Source organism: Hyperoodon ampullatus (genome assembly GCF_949752795.1).
Source record: "Hyperoodon ampullatus genome assembly, chromosome: 13".
In the NCBI taxonomy this organism is placed as follows: domain Eukaryota; kingdom Metazoa; phylum Chordata; class Mammalia; order Artiodactyla; family Ziphiidae; genus Hyperoodon; species Hyperoodon ampullatus.
In genome coordinates, this window is record NC_136926.1 from 85,169,257 (window position 1) to 85,194,273 (window position 25,017).

The 25,017-nt window shown below is 44.3% G+C and overlaps 1 protein-coding gene across 1 annotated transcript in view; it reads right to left on the minus strand.

The window, feature by feature from the left end:
* Positions 1 to 20,186: 20,186 nt before the first annotated feature.
* The window catches only part of CYB5A (cytochrome b5 type A), a gene marked incomplete at both ends in the record, with an annotated part of 29,837 nt that continues 25,006 nt past the window's right edge, over positions 20,187 to 25,017 (minus strand). Inside the window, 2 exons of the mRNA XM_079717091.1 lie at positions 20,187 to 20,268; positions 21,989 to 22,023. Of these exons, the coding sequence (XP_079573217.1) occupies positions 20,187 to 20,268; positions 21,989 to 22,023 (117 nt within the window). The remainder of the gene's footprint in view (positions 20,269 to 21,988; positions 22,024 to 25,017) is intronic.

Below are 25,017 nucleotides of genomic sequence, written 5' to 3' on the forward strand. Positions count from 1 at the left end.
GGACTCAGCGAGGGCATCGAGCATGCCTCAGCACCATCCTGCCCAAAGGCTCCCAGGCACTTTGAGCCTGCCCACCAGCCGGCCAGCTATGGTCCCAGAAAGAGCCAGAGAACACCCTCAGGCAGAGAGATGCAGGAAGCCGACAGCCCCAAGGAGAACAGGCCTTAGATGACTCCTCAGGTAGGCTGAAAAGACACAGGTCAGATGCCCTGCCCTCTGCCCTCACTAGGCTAGAGAACCCTGGGGCATCTACACAGACTCAGGCATCGTCAAGGTCTCTTCACAGGTGAATATCCACTGCACTGCCCAGTCATTCTCTAGAACTTACCGGGCCCGCCCAAGCTTCCTGGATGGTTCTGACCACCCCAAGAGAGGAGTGCTATAGCGTGGTCCAGTGATGACAATGTTGTGGAAATACTACACTTTTATTAATGAAAACCACGCACTCCAATTATATACACTTCTGTATCAGAAATGCCATTTCAGAAACAAATATTTGAGAACCCAGGACACCAAAGGAAGAGATTCACTCGTAAAAAACAAAACCAGGGAAGCTAGTCATTAACTACTCTCCAATGTCAAATGTGCTAGAAAAAATATGTCTTTTACCTCACCAACTGGCAGCCCATCTACTAAGTACGAATGAACAGTTCGTACCTTTTGGCACTTTTCAGGGAAAACTAGAGGAGAAGAGAAGCCCTGGCCTGGGCTCGGCTGGAAAGGACAGAGGTGCAAGGAGGGGTCAAGGGCTAGAAGCGTGGAAGGCAGACCAAGCAGGGCAAGGGTGTCCCAGCTCCTGACGGGCAGCTCCTGGAAACACGTGTGCAGCGGACACAGAGGACCCAGTCCCACCCCAGGGCCCTTCCAGGGCTCACAGGACACCCTGCAGCCATTGTGAGAAACACTCCAATCCCTTCCTACTGCCAGGGCACCATCTGTATTTTGATTTTGCCAGTGGACCCACAGAGCCTTTTACCATCATTTTCCTTCAGCACAGCACAGCACCCAGGATCTGGTACTGCACCCATTCGCCACGTCTCCTTAGTCATCTTTACTCTGGAACATTTCATCAGCTTTTTAAAAAATATTTTATGACACTGTATTTCTGAAGAACAATTTCCTCCCCCCTTTTTAATGGAATTGCCCTCATTTAGGGTTTGATGCATTCCTGGCCAGTAAACCACATAAGCGATGCTGTGTCCACTGCAGACATGTGGGGTCCATTGACCCATCTCTAGCAGCACCCATCACAGGTATCACCCAGTTTCCCTACTGCATGGTTCTATTGCTTCCCCTGCAGTGAATAAGCAGGCTATGGGGAGACACACGGAGGCCGGTCCTCATAAAATATTCCCCTTAGACTCAGCATCCATCAGTAATTCTTGCCTGAGTCCGTCTTTACTGTGATGGCTGCACACGATTTCCCATCGCTGGCACCCTCACACATCACCAGCCAACACTCGGCATTCCTGTAGCCCTCCTTTCTCTCCCATTTATTTATTTATTTATTTAATTTATTGTATTTTTATCTTATTTTTGGCTGCACTGTGCCTTCGTTGCTGCGCGCAGGCTTTCTCTAGTTGCAGCGAGCAGGGGCTACTCTTCGTTGCGGCGCGCGGGCTTCTCACTGCAGTGGCTTCACTTGTTGCGGAGCATAGGCTCTAGGTGTGCGGGCTTCAGTAGCTGTGGCTCACGGGCTCTAGAGCGCAGGCTCAGTAGTTGTGGCGCACGGGCTTAGTTGCTCCGCAGCATGTGGGATCTTCCTGGACCAGGGCTCAAACCCGTGTCTCCTGCACTGGTAGGCGGGTTCTTAACCACTGCGCCACCAGGGAAGCCCCCCCCCATTTATTTATCCTTTAATTATCATTATGAACTCGAGGATTCTATTTTTTTCGAACAGTTAATAAGTCACTACTGTACTTGTCTGGCTGCTGAGATTGGGCCAGATTTAGCCAATGAGAGTCCCATCAAGTTGGCTCCTGTGTCCTTCCGACATGCCCCATCTTTTCTTTTTTTTAATCACTCCTTATTTTGTGGCATAAGGTACCCCACGCTCATGGACCTACACTGTCTTAGCCCTGAAATCAGCCATTTCTTGGAGGAGTCCTGGCTCCTTTGGGTGGGAAATAGTATTTGACACCAAGGTCTGGGTACAAGGTGTTCATTGCCACCGAGGTGTACTTGCTTCTAGGCCTTTCAGTGGACTCAGCACTCAACAATGTCTTGAGTGACTGAACAAATGAGTGCATTTCTATCATGGGGGTGTCCTTTCCAAGGTCAGCTTTTATTGGAACCAGCATTATATAACACGGTTCTTTCTATGTTCTCTCCCAGGAACAAAGAGGCCTAGAGTTCAGGCAAAGAGGAAAAAATCAATAAGGACACTGTGATAAAGGACTGGGCTCCCAGCACAAAAGGGCACCGCTCTGGGCCGGAGCTACTGGGACCGAGGGCCCCACTCGGGACGGGGCTTTCAAAATCTGATCCCCCGCACTGGTCACTGGATTTGAACCTTTCCCGTGACTTTGGACAGCAAGCCACCAGGTTATTTTAACTAGAAAACGGAGCAGTGAACTTTCTGGGATACTCGTGGAAATCACAGGGAGTTCCTTGAACCCCGCACCTGCCATCATGTCGATGAAATGAATTCCAGGATGCCCAGACTCTGGGGCAGCACCAGCACCAAAGAGCACGTGGCCCATGTCCTCTTTTTAAAACGTGGTATTATAAACCATTTCAAACACACGCAATCGTGAAAGAACCGGTATGGCCTCACCCACCATTCTTAGTTCATCCACACCCCTTCCTCCCCCATACATTTTGGCAAAACGATTTTAAAGCAAATTGTAAACATACTTCAATATGCATCTCCAACAGTAAAGGACAACACCATTATCATCTGCAACAAAATGAAAAGCAATAATCTCATTATCTAATATCTAATAGTACCCAGTCCATGCTTAATTTTCTCCAATTATCTCAAAAATGTCTTTTTATACTTGGTTTAAATTAAGATATAAACAAACAAGGCCCATACATTCAACATGATGGATCTCTTAAGAGTATTTTAACCCATAATAGTGCTCCCTCTTTTTCAATCCCATTTACTTGTTGCAGAAACAGGGTTCTTACAGAATTTCCCACATCCTGGACGTGGCTGATTGTCAAATTAGCTCTTAATATATGAGGAATGTTTAGCTCGGGAGAAATTATCCAGTGACCCAGTGAGTGGTAAACCCGGTGGGTGATGTGGTGATAAGTATGAGAGAAAGGGTATGTTTCTGGGGGCCACTGAGCAGGTGACCAAAGTCCAAAGGAAGAGACAGAAAGAAAGAGGCATTTCTAACTAAGGAAAACACCTCTAGGAATGTGACCCGGGTTCAGCTGAAAGAAGGCGGCCCCCGCAGGTAGGTGATAGCTGGGCACCAACGAACTGGTGCACATTGATCACAGGAAAACCCAAGTCCTCTTTTCCAAAGCTGCGGAAGGAGAGTCTTCGACAGGCTTCCACCGTGTGGCTGCCAGAGTGCATTTCTGATAAACTGCTCTCTCCGTGGTGGTTCGTATTACAGACAGCAGCGCATTACCACCATTCTTAGCAGGAACAAACAAAAACATACTAGTTTTACAGCCTTTAAAACAAAACAAAACACGCCTTAAAACTGCCTTTTAATGTTCATTCTTATCTAATTGACACCTTTTCTTTAATCTTTTTTGTCTGTTTAAATATCTGGATTTGTTATGAGGCCAAGATCCACGGGTACAGAGAGACGCATGACCGGTTATCATGCGGGAAAATGAGGGCTGTCCAGATCCTCCTAACCAGCCGTCTCAAATAGGGCACTTCCCGGTTTCTCCCCTGATTTAGTCTCCTGGGGCTGTCATAACAAGAGGCCACAAACCAGGTGGCTTAAAACAACAGAAATTGATTCTCCCGCAGCTCTGGAGGCCAGAAGTCCAAAACCAAGGTGTTGGCAGGGAAGGGAGAAGCCTTCCTGCCTCTCCCAGCTTCTGGTGGCTGCTGGCAGCCTTTGTCATTCCTGAGCTTTGGCTGCATCCCTCTTTTTCTCTCCCTTCATCAGCACAAGGCGTTCTCCCGCTGCACCTGTCTCCATGTGGCCGTATTCTTATAAGGGTACCAGTCATTGGATTAGGGTCCACCCAGCTCCAGTAGACCTCACCTTATCACACCTGCAACCATCCTATTTCTGAATGAAATCACATCCTCAGGTACTAGGGCTTTGGACTTCAACATGTCTTTTTTTCGGGAGACGTAATTCAACCTATAATGTTCCTCTCTCACATATGATTTCTATATAAATAAGAACACAGGTGTAGCTCCAAATAAAGTACAGATTATCAACCTCCCCACAACTTAAAATCATATGTCTGCCTTATCCAGACCGACATGTGAAATTCTACAGGCCACCAATACCTGGAGGTCTTATACAATGCTGCTATCCTAAAAACCAGGGCATCAACATTCCTTTACCTGTAAAGAATAAATGTAGGAGCTCCTACAAGCCAAGCTGGAGGAAAGCTTGCCAGGGAGGAGCATAGAGATGCTGGGCACCAGAGGCGAAAAGGATGCAGAAAGCAGAGCCAGGACCAGAGCCTGCACCTGTGTGAAGCCAGAACGAAGAGGTAAGACTCAGAGACGTGTGCGCCCTCCGAGCCGAGCAACCTTCTGCAAGTCACCGAGCTTTGCTGAATTTCAGTTTCCTTCTCTGTAAACTAACTGCGCTTGCAGGGTTGTTGTGAGGGTGGAGTGAAATGATGGATGCCCAATGCTTAGCACGCAGTGGTCGGGAAACGGTAGGTACGGCCACCTGCTTCCGTCAGGCACAGAAGCATAGAAGAAACGCTGGAACCAGATCCAAGGACTTGCAATCCCTGGGGGAATGTCTGTGTCCCCACCTCCTCCCACTTCAGAGGCAGGCTCAGTGGGGACGTCATCCCTGCAGGGGGCCAAGGGGACACATGGCAGGGCAGCCCTGTCATGGTAGCCTGGGGCTTAGAGAGCCATCATGGGTGGTTTGAACCTCAGACCAACAGAAAGGAAGCGTGTGGTTCACCCAAGCAGCACCTTGACCAGGTGTTCATGGACTAAACTTGGACATTTAAACTCTGCTCCGTGGAGAGATGTGGAAAAAACAAAGATGACCAAAGGGTATGTCTGGGGCATTTGTGAGAAGGTGAGATGACCGGCCAGGGATATTCCTGCAGGCGAAGTGCCTCGTCAGCTGGGGTAAAGAGGTGGAGAAGAGTAACAGCACTCCTTGTGTGGATGAGAACTAGGGTGTGTGGCTGTCCACTGGTGCACATGGACGCAGGTCGTTATAAAGGGAAATGGTTCTCAATTTGGGGACTGACATACATTGTTCCATAGAATCATTGCCCCAGACACAGGCAGAAATGAGCAAGAGGCTCTGGGGACTGCAAGTGTGAGAATGCTGTGTAGTAAAGTGACTGAGTTCTGCACCCGATGCTTCCTGGGCTATTCCCCAGTCCAACAAATTGCACCCACTCCGAACCGGAGGTAACGATCATGCGTGACCAAGGACTGTATCAAAGGTCTAGATGACGCGGCAGGAACCAAGAGCAAATAAACACCATACTGATAAGACAGAGCAAAAATCAAACAGGCGTGCAGTGCCTACCAAAGGCTTTTGACCACCCTGCTTGACTTTAATGCACTCAATGCACACTGACTCTTCCTCAGCTGAACTCTGTTGAGCAGCTTCAAGGGGCTCACCCCCGACTCCACACCTGTGACTTCCATCCTGCATTCACTGTGGTGCACGTATCAACAGATTCATTACTTCAGTGTACATTCTGGGGGAAGTGTCTCCCCAAAACACTATAGGTTGTTCCAAGTTAGGGGTCAACATGTGAAACATGAGAAAAGATGTATCATTCTTTGGAATCAAATAATTTATATTCATATGTAGGAGACATGTGAGTTATAGGTTCTCAATGCTATCAGACCCCATAGTCACCCTTTTAAAACTAAGATTTTCTAATGCCATCTGAATCTGAAATAAGATCCCTAGATGATATCACTTATACACACTTTTGAAAAGAATCATCATAACAACCTAAATCTAATATAAAGGGAAAATAAAATGAAAGCCGTTCGTAATCGAATAATAATATATATTTTAATACATAAACGTTAGAGGGCAGTTTTACTAGAAGACAAAAAGGGCCCCACATGTTTCCAAAACACCCCCCAGCAGGAAGTACCACTGTCACCGGGAAGCACTAGGGCTGCACGCTGTGACCAGGGCCACCCATTGGACCGTGGAGATCCCCCGACCCAGGAGGGCTCATCCACGGGGTGCAGAAGAGTCTAGCCAACAGTTAGCAGAGCCAAAGATGTCCTCCCAGCATCTGTACTGGAGACTGCAAAGCAAAGCGGCCACCAGAAGTAAAGGGGAGGGCTGGGGACAAATTCAGTGGGCAAATAAAGGTACAAAAAGAGAGAACGCGGGCTTCCCTGGTGGCGCAGTGGTTGAGAGTCCACCTGCCGATGCAGGGACACGGGTTCGTGCCCCGGTCTGGGAAGATCCCACATGCCGCAGAGCGGCTGGGCCCGTGAGCCATGGCCGCTGAGCCTGCGCGTCCGGAGCCTGTGCTCCGCAACGGGAGCGGCCACAACAGTGAGAGGCCCGCGTGCCGCAAAAAAAAAAAAAAAAAAAAGAGAACGCAACAGAAATAAACAGGAAGCCACTTGACCCTGGAGATGGCTCTGACCCTGCTGGCTCCCAGCTCCGGCTCCATCCCATACACTCACTCTCCTACCTTCTCCTTCAGATGGCTTGACTCAACTTCTGTGCCCTAAAATCAACATGGTCAAAATTTTGGAGTGAAAAGGAAGTTTTGACGAGGTTGGTTTGTTTGTTTGTTTTAATCTACTCTTGTGCTGGCTTGAGAAGTGATTTAATGGCGAGGTGAGCACCAGAGGTGTGGAGTTGTAATTTCTAATACTTTGTCAGTCACAAACTCAATACAGAGCTTGAGGCAAAAATACATAACATCATATCCATTGCAAACACCCCTTCCTCCGAGGTAAAGACTGAAAATCTGATTCATTTGACTACTGGTGACCTTGAATTGGAGTTGCTTGACACGCACCTGTACTACACCTGCTCAGAGCAGGTGTGCCCACAGGCTTGCCTGGGTCTGCCCGTGAGCCTTGCAGCACCTTTCAGCCAAGCTCTTCTCCCAGTGGGTGCTGAGTCATCTGCAGGGAACTGCCAAGCAGGGAAGAGGTTGCCAGCTGAGAAGGGACAGCAGAGCCTGGGGGGACCACCTGTGGCCCAAACCATTCAAGACGAAAAGATGGAACAGTGTAGACGTGTGGGATTTTATTCTGAGCTCCATTCTGTTAACCAAAATTTTAGAAACAGAGACCTGATTAGGTTCTTATGATGATTCTTTTCAAAAAAGTATGTATAAATGATATCGTCTAGGGATCTTATTTCAGATTAAGGTGGCATTACAAAATCTTAGTTTTAAAAGGGTGAATATGGGGTCAAATTAAAAGGTTTTTATTTGGAGTTTGTTAGGACTGCAGCCCTGGATACACAGATTCAAGAAGCACTTGAATTGTGTTCTGCCAGACTAAAAAAAGGGGGCGTTTATAAAGGTAAAAATCACAAGATTACAGGTGGTTACATGAGTTGTTTATCAAGAAGTATCATTGGAGCTGGCAAGAAATGGGGGTGCTTGTTAAGTCAGGGTTGGCTGGGGACTGAAATGGTTGTATAGTTACAAGGGGAGGCCTTGAGACCATAAGGTGACAGCTGGCAGGTGTTGCTGGTGGTGTCCTTGGTACAGTTCACAGGCAGTTCAAAATCTCAGTGGTGCACAGATGTGTCTGCGACCAGATCCTCAGTGGCCATCCGACTCCATTTTTGCATGCCTGAACTGTGATGACTTTATTATAATTTCCCTTTGTCATCACTGCCAAGTCCTGGTGCTTTGCAATTTGCAAAACTCACGGCGGCATACCTGCTCGCTTTGGAGCCATGTTCTCCGTCGCAGCTGAAGTCTGTTTCACATGCTGCACCTTCTACCTGCCTTGCTCTCGGCTCACCTGGGTTTTGTGAGGTCTCCTAGGACCAGACGGAGCCCAAAGAGCTGGGTGCCCTGTAGAACCACCTGCCCTTAAACAGCGCTATACATGCTCCTCCACAGAAGACATCCCAATCAGACGGTTTTGGGCAGCACCCCCTGCACGAACGGGCACTAGAGTGCTGTCATGATGCCACTTTCCCAGGACAGGTATGCCAGCCTGGATCTAGTAGCTATTTCATTTTCATTGTTTTTCTTTCCCCTTATGAGAGGTATAACCAATTTCTGGCACAGTACTTTTCTGCTTTAAAAATTAATTTTTAAAAAATGGGCCCTGGGTCACATTTTCCCTGAAAATCTGGCCCAATATTAGGTTTACTCATGGTTAGGGGTTGAATTGTTTCTCCCCAAATTCATATGTTGAAGTCCTAGCTCCCAATGTGAACTTACTTGGAAATAGGGCGATTGCAGATGTGATTAGTTAAGATGAGGTCATACTGGAATAGGGTGGGCCCTAATCCAACATGACTGGTGTCATCAGATGGCCTGTGAAGACACAGACACACAGAAGGAAAACACCATGTGAAGATGAAGGCAGAGATCGGGGTAATTATTCCACAAACCAAGAACACCAGAGTGCCAGCAAGCCACTGGAGGCTGGGAGAAAGACATATATATATATAACATTTATATATGTAACATAAATCTTGTTTGTTATTTTCTCCTTTGGCTATACTTAAGACCAACCCTTAAAGTCAGGCACACTGGGCATTAAATACATCATTTTTCTTCTCTCCTGCCCACAGAAGAATCAAAAGCAGCTTAAAGCAGTGCAAAGGAAGGAGTTGGTTCCACGTTTGGCCTCTAAGGGGAAGAGATTAAATTGAGAATACTCATCTCATCTGAATATCAAACAGTGCTGCAATTCTGAGGAATCAGTCTCCACAATGGGAAGGTGAATGCTAAGAGATACTCAGAATCTGACTCTCACTTTAATAGTGCAATTCTTTGTTTCCACTCCTTAGGCATAAGGTGGATGGATTTTTTAAAAATATTTATTTTATTTTTTAAAAAATTTTTGGCTGCATCCAGTCTTCGTTGTGGCATGCAGGATGTTTTTGTTGTGGCACATGGGCTTCTCTCTAGTTGTGGCGTATGGGTTTTCTCTCTCTAGCTGAGGCGCACGGACTCAGTAGTTGTGGCGTGTGGGCTTAGTTGCTCTGCGGCACATGGGATTGTAGTTCCTTGACAAGGGACTGAACTCACGTCCCCTGCATTGGAGGGTAGATTCTTTACCACTGGACCACCAGGGAAGTCCCAACGTGGATGGGTTTTAATAGTCCCCCGATCGTCAGCCTCGGCAATGCAAGAGATTGCCTAACAGTATGTGTAGCAACAAATTAAGCTGTCCCCTGTGGGTTTTGGCTTAGCAAGGGGCATGTGCATTTTTTTTTTTGAGACAGAGTTTGGAAGCAGACAAACTGATGTCATCGACAGCAAGGCAACCATCTTCGACTAATAAACAGAGCTAATTAAACCTCCCTGACTTGAGAAAAGAACCATGAAACCACGAAATCAAAGAACCTTTGATTTGAAAGGTTTGGGCTCTGAGGCTTTGTCAGCAACATGTTTCACCACATCCTTGTGCTCAAGTTACTCTTTGATGAGTGGGAAAGCAGGAAGTGCTAGAGGCCTCCACTAACCTTTGCTGGACTAAGAAAAGCCAATGATTTGCCTTCTTTGGCTTATGAAGCAAGCGTTGTCCCTCCTGGAGACCAGCTCCTACCCCAGCAAGGGGCAGGGGGGCAGGAGGTGAAGAGGCCCAGGGCACAGCTCCCAGCAGGGTGGCCCTACCTGCCCAGGCTCCTGCTGGCTCCGTCAGGAGAAGTGAGTCAAACAGACATTTTATGGAGGAAGAGCATGTATGCAAACACTGACTTAGGATTCCTCTTCCCTCACATAAGCAAATGACTGCTACCTGATGAAACATGTTGGGTTGATACTAATGAACTATGGTTTCAAGTGAAGCCGGCAGCTTACTGGGCACCACCAGCAGGAAAAATCCACTGCCTAAAGTGTGCATATTCTAACCTAGAAAAACTTCCTTCAGCCCGCACAACTGGCATTGGTCTGACTTACCTCGCCACACCAAAATCCTTTCTGGCTATTCCCAAATATTCACTTTGAGTTAAAAATTCAGACCTCTGCGGGCACCTGGAGGTCCCACCATCCATCCTCAACACATTTACGGAAGGAACTTGTTTTCAGCCACACTGATGTTTAAGAGGAGGGAACATTCACAGCAGAGCCTGTGACTCTCAAAGAGAGGTGTCTGTCTTCCTCACCCTCTGAGCCTGCAGACATTCCCCAGACGCAGGGGGACTCCTGTGCATGAACGCACTCTGACTGGCTGCGCTGAGCTGGGATTTGCTCCAAATCATAATCCTCCCGGGCTGGGGCTCATGGAAACCTGGGGTCAGTTAAGCCAAGCCCGCCCCACATCTGTGTCCCTTGGGCATCATCAGAGCAGCCGTGGCCATCGCTGCTACAGCAGCAAGCTGACGCATCTCTTGTACTGGCCAGGTGTGAGCAGCAAGAGGAACCGGTGGCAGCAGTGGCACCACAGAGACGTCCTGCAGCAGTCAGCACCCGGGGTTTAGGGGTGAGCTTCTCCTTCTCTGGGCGTGGTTCTGAGTTCCAGCTTGTCTTAGCAACAACTCACCTCAAACTGACTTAGACAGTCAAGCGGGTTTATGAATGTTGACTCGCAGTTTGAACCAAAAGAAACTGCCATTCTTATAAGTCAACATTTGTAAATTTATCAGCAGTATTAGAGGCTTCTGAACTGAAAAAACGCCCCATGATCTGGAAGAGAGGCATGATCCAGCAGCTTAGTCAGTGTCTCCAAGAACTCAGATTTTCCCAGTCCTTCCAATCTGCCTTTCATGAGGACAGGCTCATCCCCAGACCTCATGAGTCCCCACCCCAGTAGGACCCAAAATACCTCATGATGCCAAAATGGCTGCAGCAGTCCATGACATACATCTTTACACCCTATCATCCAGGAGAGGAGAGATGGTCTCTTCTGACAGCGCACACAGAGGAGGGAAGGTGTTTCACTTTCCCATGAACACTGGCAAACAGCTCTTCTGCCTCCTTGGTTCTGACAGAACAATATATCTTCCCAATATGGCCAAGAGATAGAATTTTTCAGCTCAAGCAAATCTGGGTTCATCCTGGATTTAGGAGTGGGGTCAATCCTACCCATATCACATCACTGAGAATGATGAGGCTGGTCTCCTAAGAGTCAGATCTGGGTCGTGTTACCAGAAGCACTTGAACTCTGGCTCTGTGCTATGAGCCTGCTATAGCACAACCTTTTGCTTTTTGATACGGACAGAGTTCTGCAATTTACTGTTGAGTGAAAAGAATCTTCCCACTGTGATTCCACTTATCTAAAGGAATGTGAGAAATAATTCTGGAAGAATATATATATTGAAATGCTAATCACAGGTATGTTCAGGTGGCCATCAATTAAAATTTTCTTTTTATCGATTTCTGATTTATACGTTGTTTCATTTTTCTATTAATATATATAAAATACTATAATTTTAAAATTCCCATTTTGAAAAATTTAAATACATAAAATGTATTCATAAATATATGTATTTATTCCTAGGCTTAGGCACCTGCTCTTGGCCACCCATATAATCTCCAGATGGATCCCTCTAAATGTAAATCAGATCACATGTGTTGAAGCCAGGCTGGCCTCCTCCTTCTTCTTCAAATGTCAGGCACCCTGCTGCCTCAGGGCCTTTGCACTTGCTATCCCTGATCTTGGGGATGCTTTTTGTGAGAAATTTGCATGGCTCATTCCCTCACTTCTTTCAGGTCTCCACCCAGATGTCTCCAATTCACAGAGGATTTCCTAATCACCTAATTAAAATCACACTCCTCTTCCCTTTAGAGGGCCTGCTTTACTCTTTTCATAATACTTTTCACTGATGTTCCACACGTCTCTTTATTTACCCGTTATTTGCACACCTCCCAACAGAATGCAGCTTCCAGAGGGCGGGGACTGTGGCGTACTGGTCAGGGCTCGGTCCCCAGGCCCAGATGGTTCTGACTCATAGCAAGAGCTCAATGCATAGTTGGGGGGTGGATTTTAGGCAACAGTTGTGAAGTGAAGAGGAACACTTTTTCCTTCATTCTTACACTTACATAATGAGTGGCTCTTGATCTTTGGGGAATAACAGACCCCTTAAGAATTTAAGAAAACTTACTAATACGCTTCTCAGAAAAACATGCACATGAACAGGACATTTCATATAATTTCTGGGAGTTTAACATCCGCTGGAGCTGCTTTTTAAAGTTGCAATCAGCTGCCCCAAACTTCAAGTGCCACTCATTTAAGCCTAATTGCTATTCAGCTGGGCCAGAAGTTACTAGAAAGCTCTTTCCTTTGGGTTTCTCCCACTGACAAATAACTACTGCTGTCACAGGATGGCAATTGATTATGAGAATGCACATAACACCAACACACATTATAAATGAAAATTTACAATTTGAACTTGAGATGGGTAAGAATCAATAGGCTAGATTTAGCAGTATAAATTATAGTAGGAGCTCTATCAACCTATCTCTACTGAATCTAGTCACCAGATTGTCTCTTTCCTCATCCTTTGAAATACTTAACCAACGCCCATGACACACTGATACGCTCAACGGAGTCTGCCTTCCTGAGGGCCTGCACATCCCAACTCTAACTAGTTAAATGTAGGTTAATCAGTTGCGTTAGTTCCCAGTCTGCTTATCGTAGCTGTATCTATAATTGCAATTACAATATTTAATTGTATGTAATGGACCTGTTCTCAAACAAAAGCACTGGACAAAAGAATGAACATTTGAATGAACTTAAAAAAAAATGATGATGATGTTCCACTTTACCCGACTTTGAGTAATCAACCATCTAACCATACAGTTAAAGGGGCTTCGACTACATTCTAAAAATAGGAAGAGGAGACAGGCAACCCAAAATCATAAACGAAAGAAAGGACATCCTATGAGCATTATGGAATTAATTTTTATAAAGATGTAATGCATCAGAGCTGTTTTGTTTTTCCCCTGGCATGACTCAGCAAACTGAGGAAGAATAGGTCTTCTGTAATCCCTCAGCGGGGGAGAGCTTTAAACAGAAGAGGGGCACAGGTGAAAAGGGCCACACATTGGCTCTGGAGGGAACAGGTTCATGAGAAGAGAAATGAAAGGGTTATGGAATCCCGTCTGAACTTGAAAGAGAACCAACCAAGAAGGGGCATAATGCCCAGGAGAGATGATTCTGAAAAATAACAAGCAGTGAAGAGCATTGGAGATAAAGGCAATGATCAACCCCACGATTTCCCTAAAAGGATTTTGTTCTAATATATGAAAACTTTAGCCAAAAACACTGAGAGATGCTCCTAGCTGTATCTGCTGGGAATTTGCCTATGAGTTAGTGTTTCAGTGTCTCGGGGCAAATCAGTGACCAAGCTCACACCAAGAGGAAAGAGAAATATGCTTTCTCTAGTTACTGTTGGCCTCAGTGGTAAGTCTTGAATGCTGAAATAATCACTATGTTCCCAGGAGGACAGTGTCACTTGGGGCCCCTAAAGCCTATAGGTTTTAGTTAAAATGAAGGCTTTTAGGGACTGGGCTTACTGCCAAGTAAACTTTACCAGCTTGGAAGAGTCTACAGGCTCAGGTCTGGGGCAGGTTTGCTGAAGTCATGAGATACTGCAGCTCGGCAGAGATAAAGAGTAACTAGCAGAAGTTAATCAGACTCAGCTCCAAGAGCACAGAACTCTCCTGACCTCTGGGTGTGTAACCAGCCTTGCCCTCCTTCCTGTTTGCAACTGATAACCTCCCACCCTCCCTCGCCCTCCATTTTTGGACAGGCTCCAAGGTCTAGGTACTAACCTAGCCTCACCAGCTAACAGGATCCGACATGCTAAGAATATCAGGGGCTTGTCAGATAACGTCTTTCTCCGCCTCTTGCCACTTCTGAGAAACTACTAGAGTCTAAACGCACCTGTACTCCAATATACAAAACTGGGAGCCAGCCTTCTGGCTGCTGTTCTTAAAGCTCAATATCCTTTCAGGCTGAGGAGCAGTTTGCCAAGTGCCTTCAGCACCGCCTTGGACTTGGTGCTATCGCCAAGGCTTTTGAGCAAGAGTGATATCAAAGTGGTGTCTCAGTAAAAATAATCCGATAATGGGAATAAGAGATTAGAAATAGATATGTGAGGTGGGAGACCAGCTAAGGGACTTCAGTCATTTATTAGTTTAGTTATTCAGTTAACAAAGAGACACCTCCTATGTCCCAGGAATTGGACAAGCTTTAAAAGATACACCGTGGAACAGAAATAACAGCATGGACAGATCCAGATGGGAAAAGCCAGGGAGGATTTGTAGCAAAAATTTAGAAGAGCTGAAGGCCTGAACTAAGGCAGTGACACTGCAGGTGGAGAAGCGAGATGGATTTGGGTAGAGAGTAGACAGACCATTAGAGCTATTTCTTATTTTTAATTGCAAAGGCATACATTTTCATTCAAGTAATATATGAGGCCAAAATATAAAGTAAAAAAACAAAAGTCCCTTCTCTAGCTTCACATCCCACATCTCACAGGAGGCCACTTTTAACAGAGTGCTGATTTCAGGAAGTGATGCTGTGGGTGAGCAGGATGTGAGCAACTCCCGCTGCTGGCATGAACTGGGCAGATGCTTCTAAGACAACGAACACGGGAGAAGACCAATTTCTTGGGGGTAGGGGATGTTTACTTTGTGCTGAATTTTTAAAATAACTGCTTTATTGAACTATATTATAATCCCACACCATACAGGTCGCCCATTTTAAATTACACAATGCAATGGTTTTTAGTACATTCACGGATACGGGCAGCCATCACCATAATCAATTGTAGAACATTTTCATCACCACCAAAAGAAACCCCATACACATCAGCAGTCACTCCCCATTTCTCCCCAACCCCGGGCAACCACTGCCTATTCTGAGCATTTCATATAAATGGAATCATACGATATGTGGCCTTTGGGGACTACTTTCAAAACAGAGCAGCACCCTATGGTCCTTGTCCCCCGACCATGTCCTCAGCCTGCCTTTTGTCTGTGGAAAAACTTTAGCCAAAGAATAAGTTTAATCAGAGAAGTGAGAAAATGCAGAAACAAAGTCCAAGGAGACCAGACAAGAATAGTCTAATCATTAAGCACAGTCAAGGACCTTTAGTTCCTCCTTAAGGGCTGTGGATAATATTCTGAGCCATCTCCTGTGAGCTGTTTTGCAGATATTGAAGCCCCCCCACCAGGGGGAGGAGGATGACTACACGATGACCAAACTGAAGCCATGACATAAGCTGCCACAATTCCGAGAACTGGCCTCAAAGAAATAGGAACAAACCCTGGAACTAAAGATTAACTGTACTTAAAACAACCAAGGTGACGCTGATCAGACCATCACATTACTGGTTTCAAGATGACTGTCAGAACAGACTGTGCTGTTCTGCTCCCTCTCTCCTCCTGAAACTCCCCTTTAAAAGCCGCTGTTCCCTGAGTAGCCATCCGGAGTTGGTTCTCCGAAAGGAGTCCACCCTCTCCCTGGGCTGCCAGCCTCCGAAATAAAGCGAACTTTCCTTTCCTACCAACACTTGTCTCTCAAGAATTGGCTTCCGAGCCTTGAGCAACCGGACCTGGGTTCGGTAACACTTTCACTTTGCATACGTTTCCAAGGTTCATCCATGTTTTATCACACATAGTACTTTTTGTTCTCAAATAATTCAACACTGCATGAATGTAACACATCTTTTATCCATTTGTCTGTTGATGAACAAATACTTGGATTGTTTCCACTTTTTGGCTATTATGAATGCTGCTGCTGTGAACATTCATGCACAGGTTTTTGTATCAGTACCTGTTTTCAATTTTCTTGAGCATATCGAATTTTGGGGTCATAGGTAACTCTATGTTTAACTTTTTTTTCATTGAAGTATAGTTGATTAACAATGGTGTGTTAATTTCTGCTGTACAGCAAAGTGATTCAGTTATACATATACATTTAAAAAATACTCTTTTCCATTATGGTTTATCACAGGAATGTTTTTTTAAGGAACTGCCATGTTTTCCACAGTGGCTATACCATTTTACATTCCCACCAGCAATGCACAAGGGTTCCAATCTCTCCACATCTTTGTCAAGGCTTGCTATCATCAGATTTTTGTATTATGGCCTTCTTAGTGGGTGTGAAGTGCTATCTCATTGTGGTTTTGACTTTCATTTCCTAATGACTAATGCTGTTGGACATCAATTCATTTATGTGCTCATTGGCTTTGAACATCTTCTTTGGAGAAGTGTACAATCAGATCTTTTGCCAATTTTTCAAATGGGTTATTATTTTTTATTGAGTTGTAAGAGTTCTTTAAAAGTTCCTCATTAAACATGATATGCAAATATTTTCTCCCATTCTGTGTGTTGTCTTTTCACTTGCTTGATGGGGTCCTTTAAAACACAGAAGTTGTTAATTCTGAAGAAGTTCAGTTTATCTATTTCTTCTTTTGTAGTTCGTGCTTCTGGTATCATTATCTAAGAAACCCTTGCCTACTCCAAAATCATAAAGAACTATGCCTATGTTTTCTTCCAAGATAATTATGAATCTGTTGTTGTTCTTGAACTGGTTAACTGAGAAAACGAATGTGAAAGTAATGCAATTACTTATGTATTAAATATTTCCATCTGACAATTCTCTAATGACTTCTTCCTGAAGAGCTATTGACATGACAAGCATAATCATAAAGGTGAAATAAATTCAGTTTATCAATAAAATATTAGGACAATGAAACAAGAGTTTTCAAAGTTGTTGAATGTTCACCACAGGATAAATGTTACTTAAAAGTATCGGGTAAATTCTTTCTACCAGAACTTCTAATTGTTCAGTTATTTCTAGAATTCCCCCATGGCTCCAAGAATATTAAAACAAACAGAACTTTCTTATCTAAAAATGACAACATGTCATTTTAATGGCTTCTTAAATTAACGTGGATTGAAGGTGAAATTTTTGCAGTTGCACCTTTTGCATCATTTTTCTGGAGGACCTACGCTGCAGACAGAAGCAAATGTGTTTCACTTGCTTCTTTCTTCTTTAAGGGGAATGATGAAGGTGGAGTCAACCCACGGCCCCACCCCTGGAAGTATAACTGTTTCAAGGCCCACCTGAAGCCTTGAGTCAACTTCAGCTTGGTGCTCAAGAAGCCAAATGCCACCAGATGTGGAGAGACCACCCGTGGGACCAGAAAGACCTGCTGCCCACCCACCCTCCTTAGAACAACCAGCCTTTATTTAAGAAACTCTGCTTCCAAACTTCACATGGGCTTTGTTTGGTTCATAGTGAATTTCATGACTTACGGGATTCTTTGCGTCATCTGCCTTAGTAGGAAAAAGGAGTGACTAGGTAGAGATACCCGGGCATGAGGCAACAGTAGACAGAAGCAGGAATACAAGGGTTACCTATTTCTCCATTTTTTAGGACTTTCCCTGACAGGGGCATCATTCCCACCTACAACTTGGGCTTCATTTTCTATCTTGATGGAAATGTTCACATTTGACAAAAAAACATATAAGACTGTGATTTAGTTTTAAAACTTACATAATGATTTCATGATCAATGAAATTCTCGAACATATGTTGATCTTTTACAAAATGTGCCTCCAGATGAACCCTCTGCTCCTCCCCCACTCACTACGGGAATCCCTTGTTATCTTTTTCTACGGTTTCTGAGACTAACGCCAAGCTTCGTGCATAAACATCTTCCTCTCCTGTTGCCCCTCCCCCAGCCTGCCCAGCCTTTGAGCAGCTGGACACGGCAGACATAGAAGTCCAGCCCGATCCCCACCATTATGTCTTCTCTTCCATGCCTGCTCCTCCCAGGAACTTGGTAAGGCCTGCTGAGAGCAGGGACAATATGAAAGCTTGTCTTTGCTAATGCCGATGGCACAGGAGTGGACCCTGACCCCTAAGAGCAATGTTGGGCTATCCCAAGTACCAGAGCTCCCCACCCTGATACGGAGCCAAACCAAACTGGGCCTCCAGATAAGGCGACAGTGAACACACATGCAGTCAGAAAGAGCAGAAAGGAGTCTGGAGGTTGGGTTGACCCAGCCTCACAGAGATTTCTGCACATGGACAGGACATGGCTTTTAACTGTAAGTATCGCAATTATTGTACGATTTGCTTTGTTCAAATTTCACACACCAAGTATCTCATCCAAATTTAAAGCAAGCTCTTCCCTAAGAGATCCAGATGGGGGACATGCAAACATTCACTGCGCGTGTGGGCCTGGCAGAGGAGTGCAAGCTTGGTGGTCATTTCATTCCAAGCTTCACAGGAACCTGCAGAGCCCCTATATCTATGGTGAGGTGGGGTGGGGGAGTGGAAGAGGGCAGATGCAGAAACGCTCGCCAGGGCACTAATTTCTTGCCTTAATCCCTTTGGTTATACTGTTTATTTCCAGACACACGCTTCATAATGATGCTGAAAACCATGCCCAGAGCAGTGAACCGACTGCTCTCCTATCTTAGAGGAAGAACTGTGGAACTCGACATGGATATCCTTGGTATGGTAGCATCAAAAAGCAGAGTGAAGGTCCCACAGTCATTTTTATTTAGCTACTGACCTATCCATGATTACACAGTCATGACGGCACGTTACAGCACAGCCTGCTGACTCGTCTGTCGATGTATCAAAATGCAGAGGGATGTGTCGGGCACTTCAAGTCCATTACAAGAGGCATGATTTTGTTCCAGGCTTATGTTTATTAAAATCTAAACAAAGGATTCCTCTGCAAGGTATTTTCCCATGTGATAGAGACAGCTGCCCCACTGCCCTCCTACATTCGCTCTAACTTCCAGTGACAAAAAAGGCAGAGGGTAATACATGTCTTTGATTATAAAAATCTATGCTCTGTAATTTAAACAAATTCCTTTCCAATGTGTTTAGTTATTTCTGAAGACCTCCATGGCTCGCCAGTCGGCTAGAAGGTCAATGGACAATCATCGCTAACTACAAAGTACTTCGAGTCTATAAATTCAACTCTCAAGTTTCGACATTTAAAGAAAAAAGAACTGGGAAGAGAATAATAAACAAAGACGGGATGACTGAATCAGTCCACTGAATCAGTCCACACCAGAGTTCTTCATGGCCCATCACCAGAGCTAAATTTCTCAGATTCCAAATGTCCCACAATCTCTTTCAAATGTGTGTTTTTACAAATTAGGGAATCAACATTTCTTTACAGGAGCACGTAAACAGTTTTCACCTCCGAAGGAGGAGTCTGTAAAACCTGAGAACCTGTATAACTGAGAATCTCTTCGGAATGACATGTTTAAGCTGAGAGAATGGACAGTGGTAATGTTCTCTCGTGGTTCACAGGCTTTTGTGATGTTGCTGGTGTTTTTAATCAAAGAAAAGATGGAGTATCTTTTCTAGGTCTTGCAGGCCACTTTCTCTTTTTATCATCTATATGATTGTTCAAGTAGAACAATTATTAGAAATCTTTAAGCTATTATTTCTGGGCCTTCCTTAATTTCCTTTAAAAAAAACACTACATTGGAAACATGCAATACCTGATTATTCAATTAGATGAAGCAGCACAAGAAGAGATCCAAGGACACCCCTGATCACATCAGACAGACAACTTGGATCTGAAAGATTAGCACATTAAATGACCGCCAAATAGTCAGATTCCAAACATTAAAGACAATTACATATCAAACAGACAGCCAAACATGGTGGTATGTTTTAAAAGATTGTGCCCACAATAAGCAAATGACATAGTGATGGAATATCAAAACAAAGCTGATGGATAAAAAGACACACTCTAAAAGTTCAGGAGTAGAAAGAACAATTCTTTGTGGTTTGTTCTGTGTCTAATGTAGGAGGAAAGGAAAACAGGTGTATTCAAAGCATTTTCAGGTGAAGAGTTCTGTCAGTTGAAGCAGTTAACGGTGGCTTCTTTCTCCCCAGACCAAAGCAGTCTTTTCTTCCATTGGCTTCTGAGAACGTGTTTAGTGTTCCGATGTGTAGAAGTGATACATCAGGGCTACAACCAGTGCTGAGATGGCTGGGATCACCCAATTGGTCCACCAGCTGGAAAGAAACAGCAGTGATGCTTGCATGGTGTTCGAAGGAGAGGACTCAAAACTGTGCTCCTTCTCTTTACCATGAAAGTCACCATGGCATGTTTTTATTACCTAACTTTTTTGGATGAAAAGGTAACTCTGAATTGCTGAAAGTGCAGTGAGTACAACACATGTCCTGGTATACGGGCAACTGGTCTGTCCTTCCAGTCTTATAAGAAAACTAATGTCCTCCCAGTTCCATCTAGGTCTGTTTCTGTGTACTTATACAAAGAGCTATGAATCACTCCCCCAACAGATGCCACCTAGAATTAGTGACTTATCGAAAAGACATCAACTCTGGGTTACACATCACAAGTTCACGAAAGTGAATATTCCTAGCAGGTTTTATTCTAGTTACATCCGTAAGTGAAGAACTGAAAATGGCACTGAACTGAGAACCAGAAGACCAACGTTCTCATTTCAAGAAAGCCATCAGCAAGCTCTATAGCCAAGGGCGAATCACATCCCCTGAGAATAAAGTTAAGGAGTTTGAAGCATGGGATTACTATGGTTGCTACTAGCACCACAGCTCAACATTCTGTGATTCTGTTTTGAAAATCTACTCTTTACATGTGTGTAGTAGGTTTAACGTGTAATAAACAACATGCCCAAATAACTTAATCTGTGGTCCATAGGTGTAAATTCACAAAAATCCCTAATTTACACATTGTTCAGTCCTGATGCACAGAATTTTTGATCTACTGTAAATGACAGATGATATCAGGGGCAGGGTTAGGAAGATCTTCAATACAGATTTGAACCTATAATTTCTTAGAAAACAGAAATTAATGTATAGGTTTTAGAATGTGAATAAAGAGCTGGTAACAGCTATGTATACATATATTTTGTCATAAACTTTCTACCCTTTAATATTCGTCACATATCAACCCATTCAAAGATCAAGTTCAAAATAAAGATTTAAATTGCAAAAGGATTATAAGTGTAACTTGGTAGGTTTTCACTTTCCATTTAGAAGGAGACTGACATTTCAGGGGAAAGCAAGAGGAAATAAGGAAATACTGCAGGGAATGTACCAGAACACTGGCAGCCTGGGGGCAGCAAAATTTGACAGGGGAAAATTAATAAGGAGGACTGTGTAGCTTTGAGCTTGGGTCCAAAAAAATGTATATAATGGCAACTAAACAAGTCAGGATGGTAGAGCTGCCAAAACTGTCATTATGATCTTAAACTATAATAAACGAATCTAGTCCCTAGAACAAGTGATTCATGCTACACTGGATTACTGCGTTCGATTTTAAGACCAACCTAAAAAAGGGACAAGGGAAAACTGAGCCATGCTTAGGGAGGTATAATCATGACAATTTCAGAAACTGACCACATATCAAATGAGGAAGGAAATGAGGAATGTCCGTCTGGAGATTAAAAGATTGCCCGGGTCACAGGACTGCCACAGGGGAACAGGAGACTACATTTGTTCTGTTCCTTAAGGTAGATGCAGCGGGGTCGCTCTAAAGTGTCCACGGTAGGAGCTGTCAGACAGTTGAGGAAGGAAGGGCCTGGGTAGTCCGGTGCTAAGTGGACATGACCCCTGGCCTGTCCACTGAGAGGCACACGGTGGGAGCTGGAGCAACAGAGGTGCCTCGGATGAGGGGAGAGGCCCCCAGTCCAACTCCGATTTTAGGAGCCTTCTGATCACAATAATGCTTTTAAAGAAAACTACCACATACCTGGAATTAGAATCAATAGTAGTAATAAGAGTTTCCTGAAACGCAAGAGAAAAAGTAAAGTAAGTTAAAGGGAAAATCTAAACATTTATTCAATTGACTAAAACCTGTTTTAAAACAAGATCACAGGGCTTCCCTGGTGGCGCAATGGTTGAGAGTCCGCCTGCCGATGCAGGGGACGCGAGTTCGTGCCCCGGTCCAGGAAGATCCCACATGCCGCGGAGCGGCTGGGCCACTGAGCCTGCGCGTCCAGAGCCTGTGCTCCGCAACAGGAGAGGCCACAACAGTGAGAGGCCCGTGTACCGCAAAAAAAAACCCCAACAAGATCACAATAGTGTATTCAATTCATTCTTCTTATTCAGTGCATTCTTCAAAAAAAGTTGAAAGGGAAAATTATACCATAAATTTCTCACCTGAATACCTAATTTCACCATTTTTTCAGAAGAAAAAAAAAATAGATAATTTGAAAGAAAATGTTAAAAATTAATAGGCTACCTAAAATATTCTGCACATCTAAATACTTCAACATAGAAACCGAACACAGGTATCATTTATACATACACAGAACCTATCATTATCTTTAAGGTTTCATTACCTTTAAGTTTCATTCTTCAAAAGCATGAATGAAATGTTCAATAAAAACATCAGTTATTTCATCAAATCTCATATGAAGTAAAAGTGTACCCAGATTATATAAAAAGACATGTCAACCAAAAAGAAAAAATAAGAAGTATCATTTAAATTATAACAGTCTGGACCACCTTTCCTGGCCTTCTTTAACTCTGTCAAGAAGGCTCTAAAAAGACACTGGAGGCGTCACAGGCTGACTTCACACTGTCACCCACCAAGAAACCTTCAAATGCCACGGTCTTTCACAGTTACAGCCTGTATTACTTTCCAGCACTTTCTGAGAGGGGTCCTTCCTGTCAGTGCCATGAAAATGAACTATGGATGGCTCTAGGAAGACGCATACTTCCCCAAACAGTGGGGTAACTAAGGCCTAGTGAAATGTAAGCTTTTTCGGGCTTAAAAACTTGTTAAGAAGCATTCTTTTGAAGCGCCACACCAGCAAAAGTATTAGTGCCTCAAAGAAAGGTAGCCAAAAATAAGGCAGCTTCACAGAGAGTTCTATCTCTGTAGTTTCCCAAAACACAAGATAAAAAACCATTAGCAAAACAATCAGCGATTTGCAGTGAGGCAAAGCTACACACAGCAAGGCGAGTTAAAGACATTCCCATGAAAAGGCAGAAACCTTCCAGGAAGAGCAAGCAAAGCAGTTATGAGACCCACCAACCTGGTAACATGGCCTTTAAGATTCCTGACACAGGAGGAGGGAAAAAAATAGTCATTTAAAAGAAAACTTCACAGTTATTATCTTTTTAAGCAATATTAAATCTTAGAGACTACAAAAAGTATTCATAACTACTGCAAGATTAGGTTTCAAATTTTGTATAGATGAATAAAATTAGTAAGTAGAAGTAACTGGACAATGAGAAAATATTATTTAGCTATTAGAGACATATAAAGAAAGACATAATCAGTTCTGAAACAAATACAACAGTTCATTTAAGGTAAAATGTTATTGTCACACTAGAAAGCTAAGCCTGAAGTAGTAAACAGAAGGCAAACACGGATCTGTTATTTTGTTATACCGAGCACATGCATTTCACCAAACATGCTGACAACTCGGCATGGAAACTTGGCTGGCTTGCCCTTCACTACTAGTGCATCGTCACCACCAGCAACAACAATGATCCTCTAAAGAGCTGAACTGTAAAAGATAATATGCATTTTTGATTGCTTATTGTCTGTTGGACTCTTAACCCAGGGATGCTTAAGAGTTAAGGCAAGTTTGAATTACCACTTAGCACTTGGGCCACAGTTGGGTTTTGGTATGTAACTAACAAATTTGTCAGAACAGGGAAAAAAGACTCTGGTCTTTATTACAGGCTGTGCCTCCTGTTCACTCCGTGACCTTGAGGGGTTCAATTTCAAGTAGGAAAAGGTTAACAATGAAATCAGTACATGATAAGCTCTCAATAAAAGCATGCAAAGCCCATCGAGCTTTTGCAACTCAAAGTCACCTCATTTATAACTTCATCTCACTTAGCCTATTTCTTCACTGGAAGGCTTTCCTAAAAATACTGCTGATGGAGTGATGCCTTTTATGTGAAGGCTAGAGCCTACGGAGGCATGAGAGACTTGCAACTGCCAAGCCTTAAGTAGACGCTAGCAGTGGTTCTGCAGTGTGTGACCTTGAACAAGGTCAAAGCTTGGAACAAGGTTGAGTTTCATTGCCTTCACCTTCCCTAGAAGGTCCAGGGATTCCCCCATGATATCATGAGAACCAAATCAATTCACTAACATAGCAATGTTTTGAAAACTGCAACCACAAAAACCTATCAGTAGGTATTGCCACTAATGATATCGTCCATGCCAAATTGATAGATATGGATTTGCTTACTTAAAAATGCGTCTCGGGCTTCCCTGGTGGCGCAGTGGTTGAGAGTCCGCCTGCTGATGCAGGGGACACGGGTTCGTGCCCCGGTCCAGGAAGATCCTACATGCCACGGAGTGGCTAGGCCCGTGAGCCATGGCCGCTAAGCCTGCGCGTCCGGAGCCTGTGCTCCGCAGTGGGAGAGGCCACAACAGAGAGAGGCCCGCGTACCGCAAAAAAAAAAAAAAGCATCTCTGTGTCTACAAATATCTTAACTTGGCAACTTCACCTGTTTCCCTTTGGGCAGGTTCAAGCTAATAATCTTTGGTGCAGCTTATTTCACAATTCGAATATATTCAGCAGGCAAAATTTCAAAAATTCAGACCACAGTGTACATTTATCAGACTGGAGATAGATGGAATGGTTATAAGACACACCCAGGGCTTCCCTGGTGGCGCAGTGGTTGAGAGTCCGCCTGCCGATGCAGAGGACACGGGTTCGTGCCCCGGTCCGGGAAGATCCCACATGCCACGGAGCGGCTGGGCCCGTGAGCTATGGCCGCTGAGCCTGTGCATCAGGCTCCGCAACGGGAGAG